General features: G+C 41.4%; 1 protein-coding gene across 2 annotated transcripts in view; it reads left to right on the top strand.

Annotated features, from left to right (window-relative positions):
* Positions 1-20,641, top strand: part of LOC119724618 (G-protein coupled receptor GRL101-like) — a 64,005-nt gene extending 43,364 nt beyond the window's left edge. Inside the window, exons 8-28 of one of the 2 annotated variants that reach the window (XM_038195747.1) lie at positions 852-995; positions 1,692-1,838; positions 2,976-3,095; positions 3,924-4,061; positions 5,289-5,420; positions 6,010-6,144; positions 6,569-6,689; positions 7,663-7,740; positions 7,908-7,979; positions 8,102-8,173; positions 9,299-9,370; positions 9,494-9,565; positions 10,152-10,223; positions 10,564-10,635; positions 10,892-11,099; positions 12,321-12,380; positions 15,624-15,923; positions 17,106-17,332; positions 18,267-18,399; positions 18,912-19,083; positions 19,227-20,641. In XM_038195747.1, the coding sequence (XP_038051675.1) occupies positions 852-995; positions 1,692-1,838; positions 2,976-3,095; positions 3,924-4,061; positions 5,289-5,420; positions 6,010-6,144; positions 6,569-6,689; positions 7,663-7,740; positions 7,908-7,979; positions 8,102-8,173; positions 9,299-9,370; positions 9,494-9,565; positions 10,152-10,223; positions 10,564-10,635; positions 10,892-11,099; positions 12,321-12,380; positions 15,624-15,923; positions 17,106-17,332; positions 18,267-18,399; positions 18,912-19,083; positions 19,227-19,477 (2,798 nt within the window). In that variant the 3' untranslated portion in view covers positions 19,478-20,641. The remainder of the gene's footprint in view (positions 1-851; positions 996-1,691; positions 1,839-2,975; positions 3,096-3,923; positions 4,062-5,288; positions 5,421-6,009; positions 6,145-6,568; positions 6,690-7,662; positions 7,741-7,907; positions 7,980-8,101; positions 8,174-9,298; positions 9,371-9,493; positions 9,566-10,151; positions 10,224-10,563; positions 10,636-10,891; positions 11,100-12,320; positions 12,381-15,623; positions 15,924-17,105; positions 17,333-18,266; positions 18,400-18,911; positions 19,084-19,226) is intronic. The other variant, XM_038195748.1, reaches the window with a different exon arrangement.
* Positions 20,642-22,929: the final 2,288 nt, after the last annotated feature.

Below are 22,929 nucleotides of genomic sequence, written 5' to 3'. Positions count from 1 at the left end.
TGAGCTATGTTTAGCTGACCTCAGCCTTGCCTAGTGTATAGCCATTGTTCCCAACTGAAAGTGATCTGTATTAATAAAAAAAGAAGCAAAATTGATCCATGTTATCAGACGTTCTGCATATTTTACTCAAAGAACCCATTTTAATGGTAGTCCATAGAATGCCATTGGAAGCTATTGAGCTGGGTGAGAATCACAGATTACACACTGGCATTCAAGTATAGGTTTTTCCGGCCAGTTTCCAGAAATGTTCATTCACTACTGAAAATCGGTCATTCATTTTCGTCTGAATTTGAATGCACGTCTTTAATCCCACTTCAATTCAACGAAAGTTCAATCGTTTTCACTGTCCGCGCATTCGGTTTTGAGAAACAGACGGCCAATTTACGTTACCTGCACATTCATTTACGCAAGCCAACCCTTTTAAAATTGATTTCGGGTACAGCTAATTTGATTGACGGTTTATTAAAAAAAAACCACTAATTGCATCTGGTGCCGATGGCATTAAACTAACAGTGATATAGAATGGTAAATGTTGAAATTGCCTTCTAAAAGCGAAAAAGAAGTCTTGTAAACGAATCTGAATGGACATAAACGAAAGGTGCTGCTCAATCACTTACTTGATTAAACTGAAATGGAATCGAATGCTCTGATAGCGAAAATGAAACGCGTGTTCGGAGCGATTCTCAAATTCAGACGAAAATGAATGACCGTTTTTTAGAAGCGAATGAACATTTAAGGAAATTGGCCGGGAAAACCTATACCAATGAGATTTTAATCAGTAGTCAAAACTGAAACATTATTGCTAGTGTCAGATTTGTGTTTTGAATACAATCCATTTTTTCCCCCAAAAGATAATAAAGACGATTGCGACACGGACACGCACATCTTTTGCCCTCCAGTTGACGGCAAACCGCCCGTGTGCCTCCAGAAGCAATTCATCTGCGACGGTCGCAGGGACTGTCCTATTTTCGGGTGGGATGAGGACGACTGTCAAAGTATGTGTTGTCCACCAGTACGCACAAGAAAGACTGGAACATTATTTAACCCTAAAAGGGCCGGGGAAACAAAATTGGAAATATTAAAAATTCCTTTCGGGAATTGAACTTGGAACCTCCAGCATTCAGATCAGCGTTTTAACGCTCAACCCACAGCGAGACCACGCCTACCGACGTGGAATAACGCTATAAGAACTTATTCCGAATCAGGTGACACAGATTAAGTTGTTCACGTGATATGTTTCACGCTTGCGCTTATGTCATTGACTATACTTGGTTGCAAAAAAAAACCCTAATAATTCGGCGAACCGTCACCGTGTTTTCTAAATCTGATAGGTGCCTACACAACCATTATTATTTGGTGTAGCATTTCTTCGCTGTACCAATTTTTAGCCACCAATATTAGGTTCAATTGTACCAAAACTGTGGTCCAAACCGACTACTGATTGTCAATTAACTCTTGAACAAAAACATTTTTAATTTTGGAGACCATCAACACAGGGTTTTGATAGCTCAGTTGGTAGAGCATGCTGCATTGTTTTGGAGGTTGCAGGTCCAAACCCCACTCCGGTCAGTTTCCTTGCTCATTAAGTATTCACTTTGGATTAGAACCCTCAAAATAATGGCACTTGTTTTAGGTAGCAGTGGGTGAGTTGTTCCCTAAAGACACAGTTCTCTCTTTTGTTGTACCCTTAGCGTTACCGGACGGCGAAAGTGTAGCGAGCTGCAATGTGCCGGGCACGGTGAGCTGTGGCGCGGGAGACCCGCGCTGCCCACCTTCCAAATATGTAAAATGCGACAAAAGGTTCGACTGCTTGACTGGTGTTGACGAGCAGAACTGCAGTGAGTATATACAAATATAGTTGTCTCTACTGCAAGGTTTCCTACATACTATGAAAGATGATTTTTGCATGTTTGCCTTCCTTAATACTTCCTTAACCCCCCCCCCCCACCCCTGAAGCCCCTCGACGAAAAGGTCGTCCCAACATGACCCTGAAAACATCCATCGAGCTAGAAACTGGTCTGAGTGGTCTATCTCTTTCCAACACTATGCTTGACAGGGACAGTTGGGCCCAACTCATCAAGTCGTCCTGAAAATGAATGAATGAAGAAGAAGAAGAAGAATACGGGAGATTTGCAAACGAGTCAATCACAACTATCATTTTAAGCTGCATTAGCTATAAACCATGGCATGGGAGATGTATATCTCAGGTATCGCTAAGAGTGCTTCCTTGCGAGTTGGTTGTCTTTATCAAGCTCAGAATTAAGTTTTAACATCCTGATGCTATTCTGTACTTATACAAGACAATACGTTCCCAAATATGGGCCGGAGCTTCTGCCTTTCATGTATCTCTATTAGATCGGGTGCAGAAGCGAATCGTTCAATTGGTTGGTGAGGAGTTGGGCTCATCATTACAACCCCTTTCCCACGGTATAGCCACCCTCGGTCTGTTCGACAGATATTTCTATGGACATTGTTCCACCAGTTTGTTTGACTTGGTTCCTCCTGTCAGGGTGTTTGAGCGTGCAACCAGGCTCTCTGCTTCCTCTCACCCATACACTCTAGCTGTGCCGAGATGAAGAACAAAGAGCTGTATCTCGTTGGAACTCCTTGCCTAGTGCGCGCTTCCCTCCATTATGACTGGCTTCTTTTAAGAGCAATATCAATTCCTACCTCCAGCTTTCCTGATTATGATTTTTTTTTCATCATATTTTTCCTTCTTTATAGCCCTTTGCTACCTTAACGTGGATGGTTCTGGACAAACTTGGTACCGTTGCAAAGCGGATGAATAGGCCAACCAGCATACGAAACGGCAAGGCTCTAGACCTGAAACTTTTGGAGAAAACCGCAGATGTAGCAAAGAGTGACTTTTATAGCCTTGCTTGGGGCAATTTTCCATATATAAAAAACAAATTACGCTGATCACACTGCGCAGTCTCTCTGATACCAAAGTGTTTATTTCTTGTTCCGTCATACAGCGGTGATGCCTTGTCCACCGGGACAGCACCAGTGCCGTAGAGGGGGCTATTGTGTGAAAGAGGAGCTCTGGTGTGATGGCTACGTGGACTGCTTCGACGGATCAGACGAGGACAACTGTGGTGAGAAGTGAATCCAAAACCTCAGTGGCCTTATTCTTGAACTATAGTGAGGACGCACGACGTCATTTTGGTGCAAAACTTAGACGTGTGTCAAAGGTCATTGGCGTGAGCTTTAATACATGTTGCTACAATTCAAGAATTACATTTTTTACAATCTTTAATTTAAGATTGAAGTAAAGGTATACTAAACTGCTTGAAATAAACATTACTTCTTAAAAGGAACATACCTTTTTACTAATGCATTCATAATTATGCAGGCATGCGCATCAATGAGCCTGGCGGCAAAAAGCGAAAGCGGCCCATTGAAAATGAAAAGGGCTATAAACATTGGGGTTATTTTCTCTCAATTTGACCCGGATTTTTCGCTTTTTTTCTTTAGAAAAAAACCACTTAAATCGCCATAGGCATTACTTTCATGCCTAAGTGTTTTTTGGGGGTACAAAATAAAAACTTAAAAATTTGATTTTGTCCCGTGTGTATACGTAGTCGAAGGAAATCGGCAGCTAGGGCTCCCAGCTTTCCGCACGCGTGAACGAATATTAACTGTGTGCTTCGGGGTACCATCCACAACATTTTGGGCCGAATTGCGGTGCTGGATCGCACTGGGATTACCGCGGGCTGAATCACGGGCTGTCACAGCCCGTGATTCAGCCTGCGGTGCAGTCCGGCGCAAAATAAAAATGTAGTGGATTTTGACAGCATATGCCTACATTGTGCTTAGCAGCGCATGCATAGTGCTTAATGCCGCTCAAAATGTGATCTTTATTTTATCTCCATTTGGGTTTTTTCCTCAATATTCCTGGCTTTTTTTTGGTTTCGTTTCTGCAGAATTGTTCGAGTGTCCACCGGGTCTACGGAAATGTGCCGCCGGTCAATGCATATCTCAGAGGCTGTTTTGTGACTACCACCTAGACTGCTTCTACTACAAAAACAGTACAAGGGACGTATCCGACGAAGCCCACTGCAGTAAGTTAATAGTCTTATCTTTTCTCATACTCAAAAACAACAAAACTCAACTTTCTTGCTTTAGTGGGGCATGCAGATAGGAGAAATATTTGGGGGAATTGTGCCTTTGATGATACAAGCATGGCATTTGGCACACAGTCTGAGCATGCCTTAAGAAAGATATTTGGCTAGGCCATCGCAGATTTGTCCTTTTGAAAAATATAGGTAGAATAACAAGCAATTTAAAAATAATTCAAAATGGCTGCCATTGCTTGTTATTCTACCTATATTTTTTAAAAAGACAAATCTGCGATGGTCCTATAGCCAAATATCTTTCTCATGACATGTGTGCCAAATGCCATGCTTGTATCATCAAAGGCACAATCCCATCACCTATCTGCCGTACAACTTTAGCGATAGCGCAGCACAGGAGTGACGCTCGTTTTTCGCCTGTTATTATTTCAACGTTTACAACATCATCAACATTTTCTTGATTTGTCTTTTACTCTTTCTACTCCGATTTTCTTTCTATACAAATGACAGTGATTTTTTTTTTAATGCGGCTGTTATACTACATAGTTTTAAACTATATCTTAATGAAGAAATAACTCTTGTCAAATGATGATGACACTTCAGTGGAGAGCACGGCGTCCATGAAAAAAAGACCGAGATAATTTTTTTGATGCTCTGGAAAACTGTGCCTCAAAACAGTCAGCGTCCTCCTGTGTGTTGGGCGTTGGACCTCTCCCTAAAACAAAAATCATAATAACCATCTTTATACTTTTATAAACTCATACAAAATGTTGGTATAACGTTCGTCTCAGCGGGTTTGCTCGCTAGAACTAACTATACAATGCACAAGTCGTGCTTTCTAACTTAATAATAATAATAATAATCAGCATTTAAGAACGCTCTTTTTAGTAAACTAAATCACAGCGCTTACAGTATTATTATTACCCCTGATCATTGGGCCAATTAAACATTCCAATTACCATCTCAGCTCCCTGGGGAGAGTTCAAATCGATGCTGCCTGTTAGGCGCAAGCAAGCTTATTCAATCACAATAACCATCTCTGCCCTCACAGGTACCCATTTACTCCTGGGTGGAGAGAAGCAGTGAGTGACAAAGTTCCTTGCTCAAGGGCACACGCACCATGACCCCGGCTGGACTCGAACTTAAACCTCTTTCTTAAGTAAACCTCTTTCTTTATTCTGATTTTTTTTTTTTTTTTTTTTTAAATTTTATTAGCCAGAAGGCAGTGTCGTGAGGACGAGTTCCAATGCCGAAGCGGACAGTGCATCCCAGCGTCCCGGCGCTGTTACCGGGACCAGCATGACCACGTTCAGGGCTGTGCGGACCTGTCGCATCTCCGGAACTGCAGTAAGTAATATTTGCACATCTTCGACGGACATAAACGGTTTTTGGACTTGTCCCCACACCGCCTTGAACCAAGGGATTTGGTGACCGTACTAAATCTCAACCAAAAAGGTTGACATTTATTAATTTAATGAATGACGCGTGAAGGAGGGGTCCAAATTTTTTACTGGACACCATATATGGATATAGGATCCTTATTAATATTTGCGAGGCTTGAAAAGACTGACATAAAAAAGCAAACACCACTTGTTACAGATTTGAAAATGGACGCACCCAAGCCTATTTTTCCAATTTTAATGAAAAATACTGAACATTTTAAAACGATTTATAGCACATAGTTGGGAACAAACTCCGAAAGTGGCATGAAGATACGGTCTTCAAAACGGGAGAAATTGATGTTCAAAGATTTTGCCGCGGCGATCATCAAAACGTCTATGAAACGGTTATTTGAGCTTGTTTCATTCAAATATGTATTACGTAAGTGGCCAAATCGGCCTTATAGCAACCGTACAAGGCTGTACTGGCTTGTGACACTTACTTTCTACTTTAGGCAAAGACAAACATAAACCATGGACTGCAATTTCTTTTGCAGGTGACTTTGTGTGCCCAGCAGGAGCCTTCAAATGTGCCCGATCGCATTGCATTAACGGGACAATGGTTTGCGACAAAAACGTAGATTGCCTAGAGTCTTGGGACGACGAAGCGCCACGACATGGGGACACATGCAGTAAGAAAGAACGCTGCTCGTTAAACCTACATGTGTAATGATTTGTGAATGACTTGTGTTGGACTTATGATTGTACTGACGTGTGAACTGACTTGTGATTGACTGGTTTTTGAGTTGTGATTGACTTGTGATAAACTTGGGAATGACTTGTAATTGACTTGTGATTGAATTACGATTGATTTGTGACGGACTTGCGATTGACTTATGATGACTTGTGACTGACTTGCGATCGACTTGTTATTGTCGTATGATTGAATTGAGTGCTGACTTGTGATTGACTTGTGCTTGACTTGTGGTTGACTTGAGTTGACCTGTGACTTAGCTTGCGACTGACCTGTGATTGCCTTATGATGGTGTGATCAAACTGAATATCAAAGCCTTTCACAGTAGTTTTTATTTATTATTTTGTTTCCTCCTTGTACAGTACAGGAGTGTGCCTCGTCTGGTTGCGGCTGCTCCCAATTCGACATGACATGCACTAACATTGGCCTTAATGAGTCGTCCTTTAGTCTCAATGCTAAAGACACGCGGCTGATCATACACTTGTGAGCAACGCCTCCTCTTAGCCCCACCCTATTACTGCTTTTGACCAATCAGAGCCATATTTAATGTCTGACATGCGTTGTTGCCCATGTGAGCAGTGGAGTGGGCGTGGCTTATGGATGGGGGCGTGGCTTATGGATGGGTCCAGTAGCCACAATTTGTATTTCATTGTTCCAATGTGATATTCTTTTCCATGTAACATACAGTAAACACCGCTAAAAAAAGAGACAAATCCACACTCATTGGAGGGGTTGTAATTTTGAATCTGATCGTCTTAATATGATGACGTCATTTATATGGACCTTTTGGGATTTTTTAGCTACATTTTGATACAAATCCAATAATCGTAATGTTTACTGCAAAATAAGCTAATAAGTCAGAAACAGTAACACAGATGATCACTCGTGATATTTTGTTTGTTAAAAAACCTGTCTTGAATTGTTGAAACCAATACAGGGTCGGTCAAAAAAGCGAAACCCAAATGTCGGGACTATTGTTTTAGTGAAGTTTTGCATGTAGCACTTTCAAAATCTAGGATATAGAAGCCCAATTTATTAACTTTGTTTTAGTACAAGAATCATTCAAATCACTTGTGTACTTTTCAAGTTACGGAATTTTAAACACAACCACCGTTTTAAAGTTCTGTTCACGGATCACAAAAGAGGTGTGCGTTCTTTCAGCAAAACGAAAACAATTCACACGCAGCTATGTGGTTTGTTATCGTTTTGCTTAAAGAACACTTACTTTCTTGTGTCCGTGGACAGAACTTTAAAACGGTGGTTGTGTTTAAAATTCCGTAACTTGAAAAGTACATGAGTGATTTGAATGATTCTTGTAGTAAATGAAAGCTTATGAATTGGGCTTTTGTGTCCTAGATTTTGAAAGGGCTACATGCAGAACTTCACTAAAACAATGGTCACGACATTTGGGTTTCGCTTTTTTTGACTCGCCCTGTATTTGTTTTTCTCTTTGCAGTTCTTTGCCTGGAAATAATCTCCACCATCTCCTGCAAGACCCGACCGCTCTGGAAGGACTCACACGAACGATCCTTCTGTGAGCGAAGTTTCTGACTCATTTAAAACGTGTTTTAAATATTTATAAACCGTTTCAAAAAGCGTTTATCACATGCGTTCAAGCGTTAAGCATAAGGTTTTAAAGTGTGCAAACTTTGAACTGTTTCGAAATATTAAAACTTTTTTTTTCAATTCCACCTATTACAGGGATCTTTCAGATAACGGCGTCACGTTCATAAACAAAGCGGCCTTGTTGAATGTACCAAACCTGCAAACACTGTAAGTGTGCATCGAAAATTAGATCAAAAAACCACTTTATTCTTTTCAAATGGCATAGAAATTGTTAGTTTGATTATTGATCAAAATTTCTTCTTCTTTTTCTTTATCTTTCACGGTTTTAGAATCTTAGCCGACAATAAAATCACCAAACTAGGCAACCAGACATTCTCTAGCTTACAACATCTGCGAACACTGTGAGTATAGATAACTAAACAAATATTGTTACGTACCTTTTATTGGTTATTTTGAATCTAAAAATGCTGTTACCCTCGGAGAAGCCACGTGGTGATAAAATTCTCTACATTTTCCAAATATGGTCATAACTTTTTTTTCAATGGGCCAATAAGGCCAAGATTCAATGTAATCCTCACCCCTAATATACACGAAAAGCCTGTACACTCCCATTGGCCAGACCCTAACCACTGCAGAGTAAGGAGTGTTGAACGACAGCAGCCCCAAGAGGCGCCTAATGCCCTTGTGCAGTAATTGAATATCTTAGTGGCCAACCCCTTTGTGCCGCCGATCTCTCTAGCTGTGTCAACCCCTCGTGCCGCCCAGAGCTCAGACAGGTCGTTAACAATCCTGGCCCACATAAAGGCCATGTGACCTGCCTATATCTTACCCATGATCGGGGTTATTGACCTAGAACCAGTGTGGTGATAAAATTCTCCATGTGGTTTCACGGTGTGATTTTTTTGGTCATAAATATTCAAGCCAATGTAATTGTACATGTACAAGGGTCTTGCCACTAGAGGAAATTAACGGAAAACAACATCCGAGACGAAAATTAAACGCCAGGTTTTTTTTAAATTTTATATAATGTTTTGAGGAATTACCATAAATTGTGGGGAAAAATATGCTGTGCTCTTTCCAGGGGGGTCTGTGTGGTCTCACGCTCACAGTACACAGTAATGTTTTGCCTTAAAGTTGCCCTGAAATTGCCTTATAATCTAGTGAGTAAGCCTACAATGAAGCCAAACACGCTTAGGAGAGCTTAATAAGTTCTCATATTCAAACAATGTTTCTGAGACAAAAATTTCAAACAAGTACTAGTTGCGTTTTTTAAGTTAAGGAATTCCCTCGTAATCAAAACCCAATCCTTACACCGCATCGGATGGGAATCAAACCTTCAGGGCTACCAAACGTGATGTTAGGCGACAAAAGTATTACAGCACCAAGTTGCATTGCCATTTTTAATTTAAAAACGAAAACCCATGTACACTCTTTGTTGAATGTTACGTCTTTAATGTCTGTAAGTTACCGTATGTTTTTAAAAAATTGTAACATCATTGTGCTATTTGGTACTCTATTTCTTGCAGAATTTTGAGAGGTAACGCAATGCAGACAGTAGCGGGGCAGGCCTTTTTAGGACTTGGAGAGCTAACCACGCTGTGAGTTGTCGGTTAATTCGCAAAATTCATAAGGCCTACTTAGACATTCTATAACTCACCTGTACGGACGCCATGCATGATGTGATTTTAATTGTTTCATTTTTGACATTTGTTCCCCTCTAGGGATCTGAGCCAACAAAAGATACAGTCTATCAACAAAGGAGCGTTCGATGGTCTCAACAAGCTGGCTTTTTTGTAAGTGATTTAAAACTGAGGCCCATTAAATGGTACTGCTTACTTCATCTGCCAAGTGCAAAAGAACAATTGCTTAGCAGTGAAAGGTTACCAACGTCTCGCAATGTGTATTTGCTAAGCATAGAAAATACTTCATAAGCAAAATAGTTTACCATCCAAAAAGTCATTTGATGTGCACATGGCTTGTGACTGGTACTCCGCTGACTTTTGCTTAGCACAGAATTTTGCTAAGCACAGACAATATTTGCTTAGCAAAAACAGGTTACCAGCCAAAATGTCATTTGATGTGTACATGACTTGTGACTGGTGCTCCGCTGATTTTTGCTCAGCACAGAAATTTGCTAAGCACAGAAAATATTTGCTTAGCAAAAACAGGTTACCAGCGAAACCCTCATGTGATGTCCATTGCGGGTCACTGGTTCACGTACAGCTTATTTTTGCTTAGCACATAAATTGGCCAAGCTATATTTTCTGCTTAATATAGCTCCATAAAAGTTGGCCCTTATTGCTGCTTACAATGTAATTTTTACACATGATCTTGGAAGGAAGTGGGCCTGTCACTTGTCTTTAATTTTATTTTTACCAGAAACTTGTCCCACAATAGAATGACTGACATACCAAGGGGCACGTTTTTTGGACTCAATGAGCTAAAAGAACTGTAAGTATTCAAATTAATCTATTAAACTGTCATTAAACTACATTTTGTATTTGTAATAATTATTCATAAATACCTTAGACATTTTACCCATCCCTATTAATCGAGAGCCCATTACGTGGGTGGTTGCAAACCCCCAAAAAACACCGCTGCGTTCTGCGCCACATCGATCGGTACGCACCGCGCTCGCCAATTTCCGTAAGGATTTTTTAGCACTACGTGTACTTCAAAAAAACAATCAGCCTCAACTTTCATCCATTACATCAACTGAAAAAGATACCTCAAAGTCGTTTGTTTATTTCCACTTTGTTCATTTCTTTCTTTCATCTTTTTTTGCTTGCAGAGACATTTCCAACAATAAGCTGTCGCAAATACACGCCGAGGCGTTCTACGGGCTTCCGAAGCTACGCGTTCTGTAAGTGAAAATGATGCCATGAAATTTGAATGTTTTGATATTAAATTTGCTTTGCATTCCCACAGGAGTTCAGTGGATGCAACCGCAAACTTTTTCATGTTGCTCTTTTGTAGAGATCAGTGGATGCAACTGCAAACTTACTCTCGTTGCTGACTTCACCATAAACTTCAATTCTGAGCAACACTAATCATTCGTTCAATAGGTCAACAATAACGGCGTGTGTGCAATTTTCTGTCTTGTGCTTTCGAAAATGCAGCCATACGGATGAATTCCGTTTCTGCTGCATGGTGCGAGAAATGGTGTCGGTTGAGACCTGCACTCCCCCGCCGGATGAGTTCTCGTCCTGCGAGGACCTCATGGCCAACGTGTTCCTCCGCGGATCTATTTGGGTGATCGGCATCATCGCGTCCATCGGCAACCTGGCTGTCATTATGATGCGGATGAATAACAAGCGGGATAATCGAGTGAGTCGGCCCGAGCGTGTGTGAAAAGGTCCCATTTTTTCTGGCGATGTGACCACAAGCACAGAGGATGTTGACAGAGCCATGAAATTGAGCCAGTTGACTTTATGTTATTTTTTTGTTGGTACATGTAAATTATTTGTTTTTGATGGTTTAGTTGTATCTCTGTTTGCTATTTTTTTCTGAGCACCTTCAACCTTTTTACAGCTCAAGCTTTAAACAGCAATTTATTGATATTCCTATTGGTTGAGAGCCCGTCACGCGTGGCCAGTTCTACAAGGTTGATAAAGACCGGCTGGCTGGTCTGAAACACTTTTTTAGTGTCACATACAATTTGGAATCCTATGAAATCCGGTGCATTTTACCGTTTCATTGGTTGAACGTTCACAATCCTCACGTAGGCATGCGCAATACTACCAGTGAGTATGTATTAAAAGTCCTTAATTCAGAATACACCGGCACAGCTGAGTTCTGCGCGATGCACGCGCCAATCTCTATATAAGGAGTTGTTTACCATGACTGGCGAGACTGGACGTACCCTAATATAGCTAGAGGGGTGTCCCGAAAAAACATGAAGTAAAATTGTTGAACAAAATCGTGGGAAATTTATAACTATTGACTTGTTCTGACTTCTTGACCGAACAAAAATTGATTTTGTTTTTCACCAAAAATGTATTTATGAAAGGGAATAAATTATGTACTTGACCGGTATTAAACGCTATGTTTAAGACCGGTTGGAGTCTGGATGCCGATGATTACCCTCGCCTTCCGCTCTGGCAATTATCAGCATCCAAACTCAAACTGCTCTTAAACATTGTGTTTAAAAACGGCCAAGAACACATTTATTCCCTTAGTAATTTGACCGTGGCTGATGTTACACCGACGCCCAAACATGAACTTGTATATACAAGTTCTCTCCTAACCAGCAAAATAAAATACTTGGCGACCCTAAACATTACTGTTCTTAGTAAGGCTGTAATGAACAACATCCGTAATGATGATGAGGCCGCAATTTGTTTTTTTCCCCTGGAAAGCATGAGTGACAGATTACTATAAAACAGTTTGAAAAGCAATCGAAGATACAAGACAATTCTTGAAAAGTGTGCGCAGGTCTGCCCAGAAGACTACACATTTTGATGTATTCTGTTTTCAACATTCTTTTCTGGTGTGATGTAAATTGTTTTATTTTGATTTGGGTGCTTTCTCTGTCTGTGTTTTTTGTAGTTTCTTGTTCGGCAGACCCCTCTGGGTGATCAGTTCCCTGTAGCTGAGGGGCTGACTTGGGTAAATATTCCCCCCTCAAAAAACAATCTAAGTTCCTTAAAGATGCTTAAAAAGTAGTTCGATCGGATCGATCCACCACCAAAATTAGGTACCAGTTTTGTAGATGTGTTGATATGTTCGCATGTATTAAGTTTATACAAGTGATATGTTGCATTTGTTATGAAAAACCATAGACATTGAAATCACATCGCTAGTAGACCTGCTTGGTAAAGTTTGTTTAGAAGAATTGTACAACAATTGAACTGAATGAGATCTCAGTAGATTGAGGGACTTTGAATTCATCGGAAAACTCTTTCCCTTAAAGGGTCCATGACATGAATTTTACTTTGGCTCACATTTTGTGCAACTTTATACTCTTAAATGTATGAAAACTATTTGATATTCCTTTTTGGTTAATTTTATTGAAACGTGCACTTTTTAACATTTCAAATTGTCCATGCTTTGCTTGACTAATGAGGGCGCTGTTGCTGTGATGTCATTTCAGGAAGACATTCTTTAGATTAGGGGTTTTCTGTTGAAATTGTCAACCCAAAAGTTGCTCATTGAAAATCGCCAAAGAAAAGACAATTTACGATAGCAAAATATCGTAAATTGTGGCAAATATTGAGGCTATAATAGCTGTAACATTGAGATTTTTGCCCGAAATGACATCACACTTTAGCATATGAATATGCAAATTCGTATTAGCATTAAAACAAAAAGGCACTGAAATGCTCTAAAAAAAAATGGCCAAATGAAAATTGAAAATAATGTTAAATAGGATACAAAGGTGCATTTCCACGGATCGGATTAAACAAAATTACATTACATGGGCCCTTTAAAAAACGCTTCATGCATGAAACCTTGTCCTCAGAATTCAGGAAATGCATTTACACCATCCCCTGTACCATTTGCATTACGTCTTCTATCCGAAGTCTGTCTGTCAAACTTTTTCCTCAAAGTCAGTGGTGGCGCAAGACTGGATAACTTTGGGCCAAGTGAGCCTGAGCGATTAGACAGGAATGTAGGAGACAGTCAATTTTTCAAACGCTGAGCGCACGTTATACTACAGGTTAAGTAAAAAAAAATAAACGGAACCCAAACCCCATAAAATATATATCATATTTTAAAAAAATATGTAGCACCAAAAATAATGACGACTGGAAAGCCAATTTCAAAATCTACTTTTAGATGAAACAAGTACTGAAATTGCTCAATCTGTTCAAAGAATATCACCATTTAAACACAATCACCCTAAAACCTGTCTCGTCCAAAAAAGCAAGTCATTGTGTGTTTTGACTGTTTGGAACAGAAAATGACACAGAATACTTGTTTCAACAATTGTCACCAACTGTAGTACACAATATCTTTATTAACAACCCTGGTTAGGCAAACAATCTGATTCATAAAATCTACCTTTTTTAAAGGACGGGCCTTCAAATGGATTCTGTTGAATATTTTTCACGTCTAAACAGATTTTTTTTATCGCTGTTGCATGATGTTTGAAGACAATTGCGACGAAATTGCATTTTATGGACGGGACAGGTTTTAAGGTCATTGTGTTTAAATGGTGAAATTTTCTGAATGGATTGACCAATTTCAGTCCTTTTTTTATCTAAAAGTACCTTATGAAATTGGCTTTCCAGTCATTATTATATTTGGTGCTACATTTTTATTTTAAATATGAAATATAGTTTTGGGGGTTTGGGTTCTGCTTTTTTGGACTGGCCCTGTACAACTACAGTAATCACACAATGACTCGAAGGCTATAACTAAAACGTTCATAAAGTTATGTGCCAACTATGTGCGCAAAATCCGTCACAAGTCCTGCCAAGTCTGAGTCTCCGCAAGTCCTCACAGGTCCATCACAAGTCATCCAGTCCCAAGCCAAGTTGCAAGCTAGTCAAACGAACTGCGACAAAAAAAACAGTCCTTTGTTATTGTTCATCTCCTGTTTTACTTGTGACCAGTCTTGTGGCTTGTGGTTTTACTCTTGACTTGCCTCTTGATAGACTCGACATTTCGATCGACTATAACACTGCTTTAAAGTTTGGACGTCTATAGTCTAAACTTCCAAGAAGATAAGCAGGGGAAAATGTTTAATATGTGAACAACGTTTGGGGACGAACTGGGAAGGGGAAACATTGGGGAGGAAATACTACGTCTTGTCAAAAAACACATGTCCTACGTTTGATCCTGAACAACTCTATTGTTTACCAATGGAATTAAACCAACATTTCAGATCATGTGAACAAGGTATGAGCTTTGTGCAAGAGGATGAGACTTAAGCGCCATACGAAAAATATTACTCATTTTCAGAATCTGCCGCTTCCGACTTGGCGTCCTCCAATGTCGCTACAGCGCTGGAGACGGTGGCGGAAGCTTCTGAAGGAATGCAGGATCACCCCTGATGTCATTGCACACATCCTTGATCGTGTGTTGCACCAAGCGATATAGGAGGTGTGCAATGACATCAGGGGTGATCCTGCATTCCATCAGAAGCTTTCAGCGGCAGCACGCGCCTTCCGCCACCGTCTCCAGCGCTGTATCGACATTGGAGGACGCCAAGTCGAAAGTGGCTGTTACATGATCTGTGTTTAATTCCATTGATTAACAACAGAGTTATTCAGGATCAAAAGTAGCCCATTCGGGGTTTTTTGACACGTCGTACATCAATGTTCCGCCCCTACAGCGTCATTGACGTCCCAAATCTAAAAAAAAAAAAAAAAAAAAAAAAACCCTGTTCTTTATTGTGTTTTTACAACGCCTGAATAAATCCCCGTCATCTGATTGGTGGGTTGCCGATCACGTGTCATGAAATTATTCGCCCCAACCCACGGCTTGGCTGCACAGCCTGCACTGCAAAAACATTGTTCCAAGTTCCATTGCACGGTCACGTGATTAAAGCTTGGTTTCCATATCGACATTTAGCTTATGGAGTCTGCGCAGACAGTATGCGGAACCGTGGGCAATGTTGAACCGCGTTCAACTTTGCCGACCGTCTGCGAGATAGATTAATTGCGTCTGTCTGGGTTATCGGTGACATTTGCGGATGAAATGTCTCCATTATGTCTGCGTTGCAGGTTGGGTCTTGTTTGCGTTGCTCTCTGCGTTTCTTATGGAAACTGGGCTTCACCAATCGGACGACGATCGAGGATTGATTCAGCGTAAGAATAATATCATTCGGTAACTGATGATGTTCCGAATGAAATTATTCTTACCATTGCACTCATAAACATTCATTATTTATATCCTCTCCTACAGGTGCACTCGTTCCTAATCACCAACCTGGCCATCGGCGACTTCTGCATGGGCGTCTACCTCTTGATCATCGCCTCAGTCGACGCCTTCTACCGCGGCTACTACATCATCTATGACGCCCAGTGGCGCGACTCGGCTCTCTGCCGCTTCGCCGGGTTCCTGTCCACGTTCTCCAGCGAGTTGTCCGTGTTCAGTCTGACCATCATCACCCTGCATCGGTTGTTGTCGATTCTCTTTCCGTTCCGGATCAAGGACATGGAGTACAGCGGGGCCGTGCGCGTCATGGTCGTTACCTGGCTGATGGTAAGTTCATTTTTTCAAGCACAGGAGGTTTTAGGGAGGGGCATCCGATTGGACACCATCCAATACTGGGTATGTGGCGCTGTTAATTGTGATTATTTAGCCGATAGGCGTGTCATAGCCTAGCGGTTAAGAGCACTGGACTCATGCACTGGTGTTTCAGAGGCAACTGTGGCGTGGGTTCGAGCCCACCGGGTGGACACTTGTACCCCTAAGCAAGGCACTTAACCATTATTGCTTCGTCCCTTGGATGTGAGGTAAAGCCGTAGGTCCCGTGTGTTGTATTGCAACGTAAAAGTACCCAGGTAACACTTATCGCTAAGAGAAGGGGTTCGCCCCGGTGTTTCTGGCAGTACGTTTATCTTCAGCCATGAAGTCTGCACTTAAAAGGAAGAAAGAAAGACAGTTTCAAACAAATGACCATTTAGCGAACAAAAACAGTATTTTATGCTAAGAATGATAAATATCATTTTGTGAGCAACTGTGCCCCTTCCCCTCTTTCTTAAAGTTCCCTCAACTATTGTTTTCATGGGTATAGGCCTACTCAATATCATCCTTTGAACAATAACAAAAATTGAAGAAGAAAAAAAAGACTTCTAACATTCGGCCGGATAGGTCAGTTAGGGGAGCACAATTCTTATTTCATTCTCTCTTGTGATGACACATGTTAAGGGACCTAAGTGCGTGGAGGTAAAATAGCTTGGAAGGCTTAAGAAACCTTAAGAGAGAAGGCAATTATGGAGCAAATTTAGTTTTGGAGGAAAACTCGGAAATGGTACAGTTTATTCTAGGCAGGGACTGAAACCCAATCCACGTATTCGCCTAGTTTGGATTCGAACCCAGAACACATAGAGTTTGAAGGGGGAAGACGACCTGCAGTGAATTTATTTTGGTCAGCCAAATAAAAAAAAAGCAAGAGTTGAAGTGGAGGTATGGAAGTTTATTCGTGAGTGACATTTCTCGAACTGTTCATGTTGAGTGAACATTGTTTACATCTTTCTTTCATGGATCACAAGTCCATCACAAGTCATCGACTGCCGAGCCAATTCCCAAGCTATTCCAATAACTTACACAAACCAAAGTCATTGTTCATCCCCTGTTACATGAGCCTGGACTAAATTCTTTACTGACTTTTGATTTACCTGAGCGGTCCTGTGATGTACTCGTGATTGTATTTGTTTTCAGGTCATCTTCCTGTCTGCGTTTCCTCTCTTCGGCCTGTCTTACTTCGGCAACTTCTACGGCCGGTCGGGGGTATGTCTAGCCCTCCACATCACCCCCGACCTGCCCAAGGGCTGGGAGTACTCTGTCTTCATCTTCCTAGCTCTCAACTTCATCTCGTTCCTTACCATCGCTGTCTCCTACTCCGTCATGTTCGTGGTGGCTCGGCGTACGCAGAAGGCTGTCAACAGGTGATTTGGGACCTGTGTCCCTTAAGCGAGATACTACCATAGTTCGTTTCTAATCATTGGTTTAAACGTAACATCTCTTCGTTTTATTTTCAATTTTTGTTTCAGTTTATCTGTTGACATTATTAGAAGTTTTAAATTATGCTGAACCTTAGTTCGCTTCTAATCATTGTTTTAAACGTAATATCTATTTTTTTTTATTTCAGTTTTTGTTTCAGTTTATCAGTTGATATTATCAGAAGTTTTAAAAGTTTGTTTCGCTACGAAAAATTGCTAACCTGCTCACGTTAAATTTCCCCAACGTATTTAATGTTCCCACTTCTTTAAAAAATTTTGAATGTTCAAATTGGTCAAACTTTATCGCCCCCCCCCCCAGCTCTGTCTCAATTTTTCTTTTTGTTTTCATAGAAATTCCTTAGAAAAAGTGTGAAAAAAACCTGGGAAAAAATGTTGCAACCTGACGCCACGTCCGCGATTGTGTATAAACTCTATGGGGAGTCAAAAATATGTTCTAAGTATTTCCTAACAAAATTGGAAATGTTTCTCAGTCCCAGATTCATGTCTTGTCATCATTTTTGCAATGAATGACCTTCATTGAGATGATATACATGTATGAAGAAAAAAGTGGCGTCAGGTTGCAACATTTTTTCCAACCCCTGCTCTGATACCCCCCCCAAAAAAAAAATTAATAAAGTGGTAACAATTATACGCCTGTGCACAAAATACGGACAGAGCCAGCTCGGTTTACGGGGGTATTTGTATACTATTCTGTAATATAGTGTTAATGATAGTTGGATTTGAACAGCGCCCCAATGGTTCGTCAAGATTGTGAATTATTTACCCAGTTTGCTCAGTGTCGATATGTTCTTGACTTCTTGTTTATGGTTGCTGGTTCGAATCCAGCAGCAAGTGGATGACTTTTTGCTATTCTCTCCAGGTCCAGAGACACCAACACCGGTGACGCCATGGCCAGACGGATGACGCTGATTGTCATGACGGACTTTGTCTGCTGGGTGCCAATCATCCTACTGGGCGTGGCTTCGTTGGGCGGGGCCAAAATACCTCCGCAGGTAACGGAGCCTAGGCCTTCCTGCCTGTCAAAGTGTCAATCAAAGTCAGTGCGCACTGACCAATCAGATCAAGGCTTTGGTCTTACAGCCAAAACCTGCAAAGTCGATTTTCATCAATCAAACACATTAATATTACAATAAGGTAATTATAAAGTTCACATCCACCAGTTTCTGTGCTCAAGATGCGATACAGCTCTTTGGGCCAATGAAACATTCCAAAGACAATCTCAGCTCCCTGGGGAGTATACAGCTCAATGCTGCCATTTCGGTGCAAAGCAGCTAAAATCAACCACAATACCTCTGCGCTCACAGGTACCCATTTACTCCTGGGTGGGGAGAAGCAATGAGTGACAAAGTGCCTTGCCCAAGGGCACACGCACCACAACCCCAGGCTGGACTCGAACCCACAACCTGCAGAATTACCAACAAGATACTGAGCCCAGTGCTCTATACCACGCCACACCTAAAATAATGATCTCTAGTTTGATTGACAATTTCTGACATTGTCCTAGGTATACGCTTGGGTAGCCGTCTTCGTTCTTCCAGTCAACTCGGCCATCAATCCCATGCTGTACACCCTTCTGACAGCGCCCTACGTGCGGCGAGTCATGAGCAGGGCCCGTACATCTCTCAACCTCTCGCTGTCCACAGTGACCACGGACATGAAACAGGTCAACCACGGAGGTATGTCAGTTGATTATAACAAAATGGGACTCGAACCCACGACCTCCTACGTCTTACCATTCGACCATCGAGATTACTGTAAGCAGCTGGTCAATTGATCATTTTTGTTATTCGCTTCTTTGATTCAATTGGCCATTTTGCAGATCGGCAGGGCCGGATGTGCAACGGCCGCAAAGGATGGCAGAAGGGCATCCGCCTCCCCAAAGCGGACGCGAACAAGAACGCCATCAAACTGAACACCATCATCTCCCAATCGGACACGGAACCAGACGAACCGGCGACGGCGCAGACACGAAGCGAAGAGCTTAACCTTCTACAGGACCACCACTCCCCCACCCAGGGGGCGGAGTCGGGGAAGGAGGCCGAGGCTGGCATGCATACTGGGAACGTGTGAACGGGGAAAATGGGAAATTAGATTTACTTCAAATTTGAACTGTAGATGCCGCTTTTTTACCACTTTTGAGATCTCAGGGGAGGGACACATGCACGCAGACATTTCCGTACAATGCGACATAGGGCTCCGTGCATGAACAAGAGAGGGCACTTATTTTACCACTTGCGAGAGCCCGAGGATGTGACACACCGCGCGCGTGTGCAGTTCGCGCATGTATGGCGCGAAGTTCCCACTCTTGCGGCCCGGTATTTTATTCCGAATGTGCACATATAGCCATAGCGTCCTGGCATGGGCATCAGGCCTCGTCAGCAATGTGTTCCAATGTCACTCCAAGTGGTCTCCCCAACTCTCCCTTCCTTACCGTGGAGGGGGTACGTCTGCACGTGGAGCCCGTATGTATCTTTCTGAATGTGCACAAACCAATGCCATCTTTGCGTGAGCGATTTTGCGTGAACGACTTTCTGTGAGCCTCTTTGCGTGAGTCTCTTAGCGTGAGTCTCTTTGCGTGAGCCTCTTTGCGTGAGCCTCTTTGCGTGAGCGCATTTGCTTAAGCTTCTTTGCGTAAGCTTCTTATTGTGAACGTCTTTGCGTGAGCGTCTTTGCGAGAGTGTCTTTGCGTGAGCGTCTTTGCGTGAGCCTCTTTGCGTGAGCGCATTTGCTTAAGCTTCTTTGCGTAAGCTTCTTATTGTGAACGTCTTTGCGTGAGCGTCTTTGCGAGAGTGTCTTTGCGTGAGCGTCTTTGAGTGAGCGCCTGTGCGTGAGCGTCTTTGCGTGAGCGCCTATGCGTGAAGGCCTTTACTGAGCGTCAAGCACTGATGTTGCCAATGGTACAAGAGTCCCTCCCAGTACGGTGGTCCCCCCCAAAACTACTCTCTCTCTCTCTCTTTGCAACCGTTGAGGGGGTACTCAAGCACAAGTTGATGGGTTTTACTGAGTGTGTCTTGAAATTTGTAAGAGTGTTTGCGAGATTGCCACTTTTACAAGGTATTCACTAAAAACCGGTTGTATTTTATCGAGTATTGTTTAGATGCAAATGCACTTTTATTAGGTTTTAATGGGCACACACAATGTCATTAGATGCATTTGCAATGTAAAGATACTGCACTCTGAAGGGTGGATAAAAAAAAACCCGAAACCGAGATATTGTTGCTAATTGGAACAGAAGTAGGGCACATGTAAATCGAAGGGAGATATCCTCTGTTAGGGTTGAATTTTCCCTTTTAAAATGACACCCTGATCATGTCCTTACATTCACGGTTGACTGAGCAGTGACCAATTTTATGAAAGGGTCTTTTTAGAGAATTGCGCCAGTTTTCATGGTGAAATCTCCCCACCTGCCTTGATTGGCAACAATAGCCTTTCACTCTGTGACAAATGACACCACAATATCCACGATTGAAAAGTGGCGCAACTCTCTCAAATGGACCATTTCATAAAATTGGTCACTGCTCCGTCAACCGTGAATGTAATCACATGATCAGGCTGTCATTAAGAGGAGATTCAACCCTAACAGAATATATCTCCTTTTGATTCACATGTGCCCTACTTCTGTTCCAATTAGCAATAATATCTCGGTTTCGTGTTTTTTTAATCCACACTGTATAATGTAAGGAGATATTTTAAATACAACCTATAAATACCTATATCTAAATATTTATGTAAATTGTGCGAGTAACTTAATGGCGAAAAGTGACCAAAAATTGAGCATTGCGGTTAAGTGATAGTGTTAGGATAGAAATTATAGGTGTAAAATAGTTGTATATAATTATCCTATATTATAATTGTTATAGCCATAAGTATAACATGTATTTAAGTAGGGGGGGCCTATTGGAATTTATTATGCAGAAATATATTCATGTACACGAGGAAAGTAAAGTTGTATAAAGTATTGTATATTTATCTAAAAGAGGTTTTTGCATAACGGAATTACATTGTCAAATGTCAGGAATATGGAAAGAGTGTTTATGCAAATTTTAGAATGGGAAACTGTTTGATTTTGGAGAAATTAATGCTCTCGAAAATGACCTGAAGAAAAAAAATCAATGATAAAAACCGAACAGTCAAAATGAACTAGTCGGTTGTTTAAAGATTTACATCGCAGTGTTTATAAAGTCAGTTTTCCCCCAGTACTAGACTTATATAATATCAATCCTGCATTTATATTTTACATCTTGTGAATGCAAAAAAAAGTAAGGAATTTGAACGTTTGTGTTGCAAATGTAGATGGATGTATTGTTTCGAAAGAGAATGAAATGGAGCAAAATGTGAGTGAGGGTGTGGAAGTGGGCGTGTCCAGTGAAACAAGGGCGTGTCCTCCTCCCGTTTTGGTAAAAATATTGCACAACCGCTTTCCCAGTAACAAATAATGATGTATTTTTGTCTCTGGTGTTTCAGTTTTGTTGTTGTTGGGGGGGGGGGAGGGTTCTGAATAGAATAACTTTTTGGGAAGCCTATCGTCAGACATTCTGAAGAGGTGGCCAGACCATAAGCTAGGCTTTGATATTCATGGCATTTTTCCCGGTTGATTCCTGGCTATGGAGAATTTTTTTAAATGGCAAATTGAGCCCTAAACCCATTGCGTAACCAACTGACGCAGGTGCATTTAGGCAAAAAAAAATAGTTCTTCCGATTTATACATGGCATTCGAAAATAGGGTAGGGGGTGGGAATTTTTTTTTTTGGCCAATTTTTTGTGTGTACGATCATACGGAGGCGTCTGCTTGTAGTCAAGGGTAAAAGGGAGCAATTGATGGTTTTGGGTGTTTTTTCTCATTTTTCCCATAAAAAAATTAGGGTAGGGGCTGTCAGAATAGGGTAGGTAGGGAAACCGGAAGTAGAACTATGGTTTTTTTTTTTACCTTATGGTAATTGACTAGGCCTATACTTGGATGTAAAACAAAACTTTTTCCTGTCCGCTCGGTCTTGCCCTGGTCTTTACGATTTTTTATCCGAAATCTATGAAATTGCCTCTGGGGTACGGGGGTGAAGGGAAAGGAGGCTGCGCCAAATTCTAAGCGAGATGGAGTGAGCGACAGAGAGAAAGATGCGGAGAAAGATTTTGAGAAACGGGAGCTAAGAAGGATTTATGACGGGAAGTCATGAAGTACAACTAGACTAGTTTAAGTTATTTTAGGGGATTAATTTAGCTGCGGGATAGCAGTTCAACAAATTATCATGTCCGTTAAACAAGCATTGACATTGTCTATTGCTCCTACATATTTTTGACAATTTTCAGCCAAACATATTTTCAAAAAGTGAAAATTGGACCAAACCGGGGTCAAAGGTCATTATGAGGTCACTGGGGTCACAAACCTGATTTTTTTTCTCCTCTCAAAACACTACTTCCAGAAATTACATGGCACAATCACGTTATGACTCGTGTAACACGAATTCGTTGGCCTGCACCTCCTGAGATCCGTAGTCAAGTCCTCAAAAGTACGTACACGTGCAGTC

The sequence above is a fragment of the Patiria miniata genome, unplaced genomic scaffold, assembly GCF_015706575.1.
Source record: "Patiria miniata isolate m_02_andy unplaced genomic scaffold, ASM1570657v1 HiC_scaffold_18, whole genome shotgun sequence".
NCBI classification, from domain to species: Eukaryota; Metazoa; Echinodermata; class Asteroidea; order Valvatida; family Asterinidae; genus Patiria; species Patiria miniata.
This window is presented reverse-complemented; position numbering and strand designations above follow the sequence as displayed.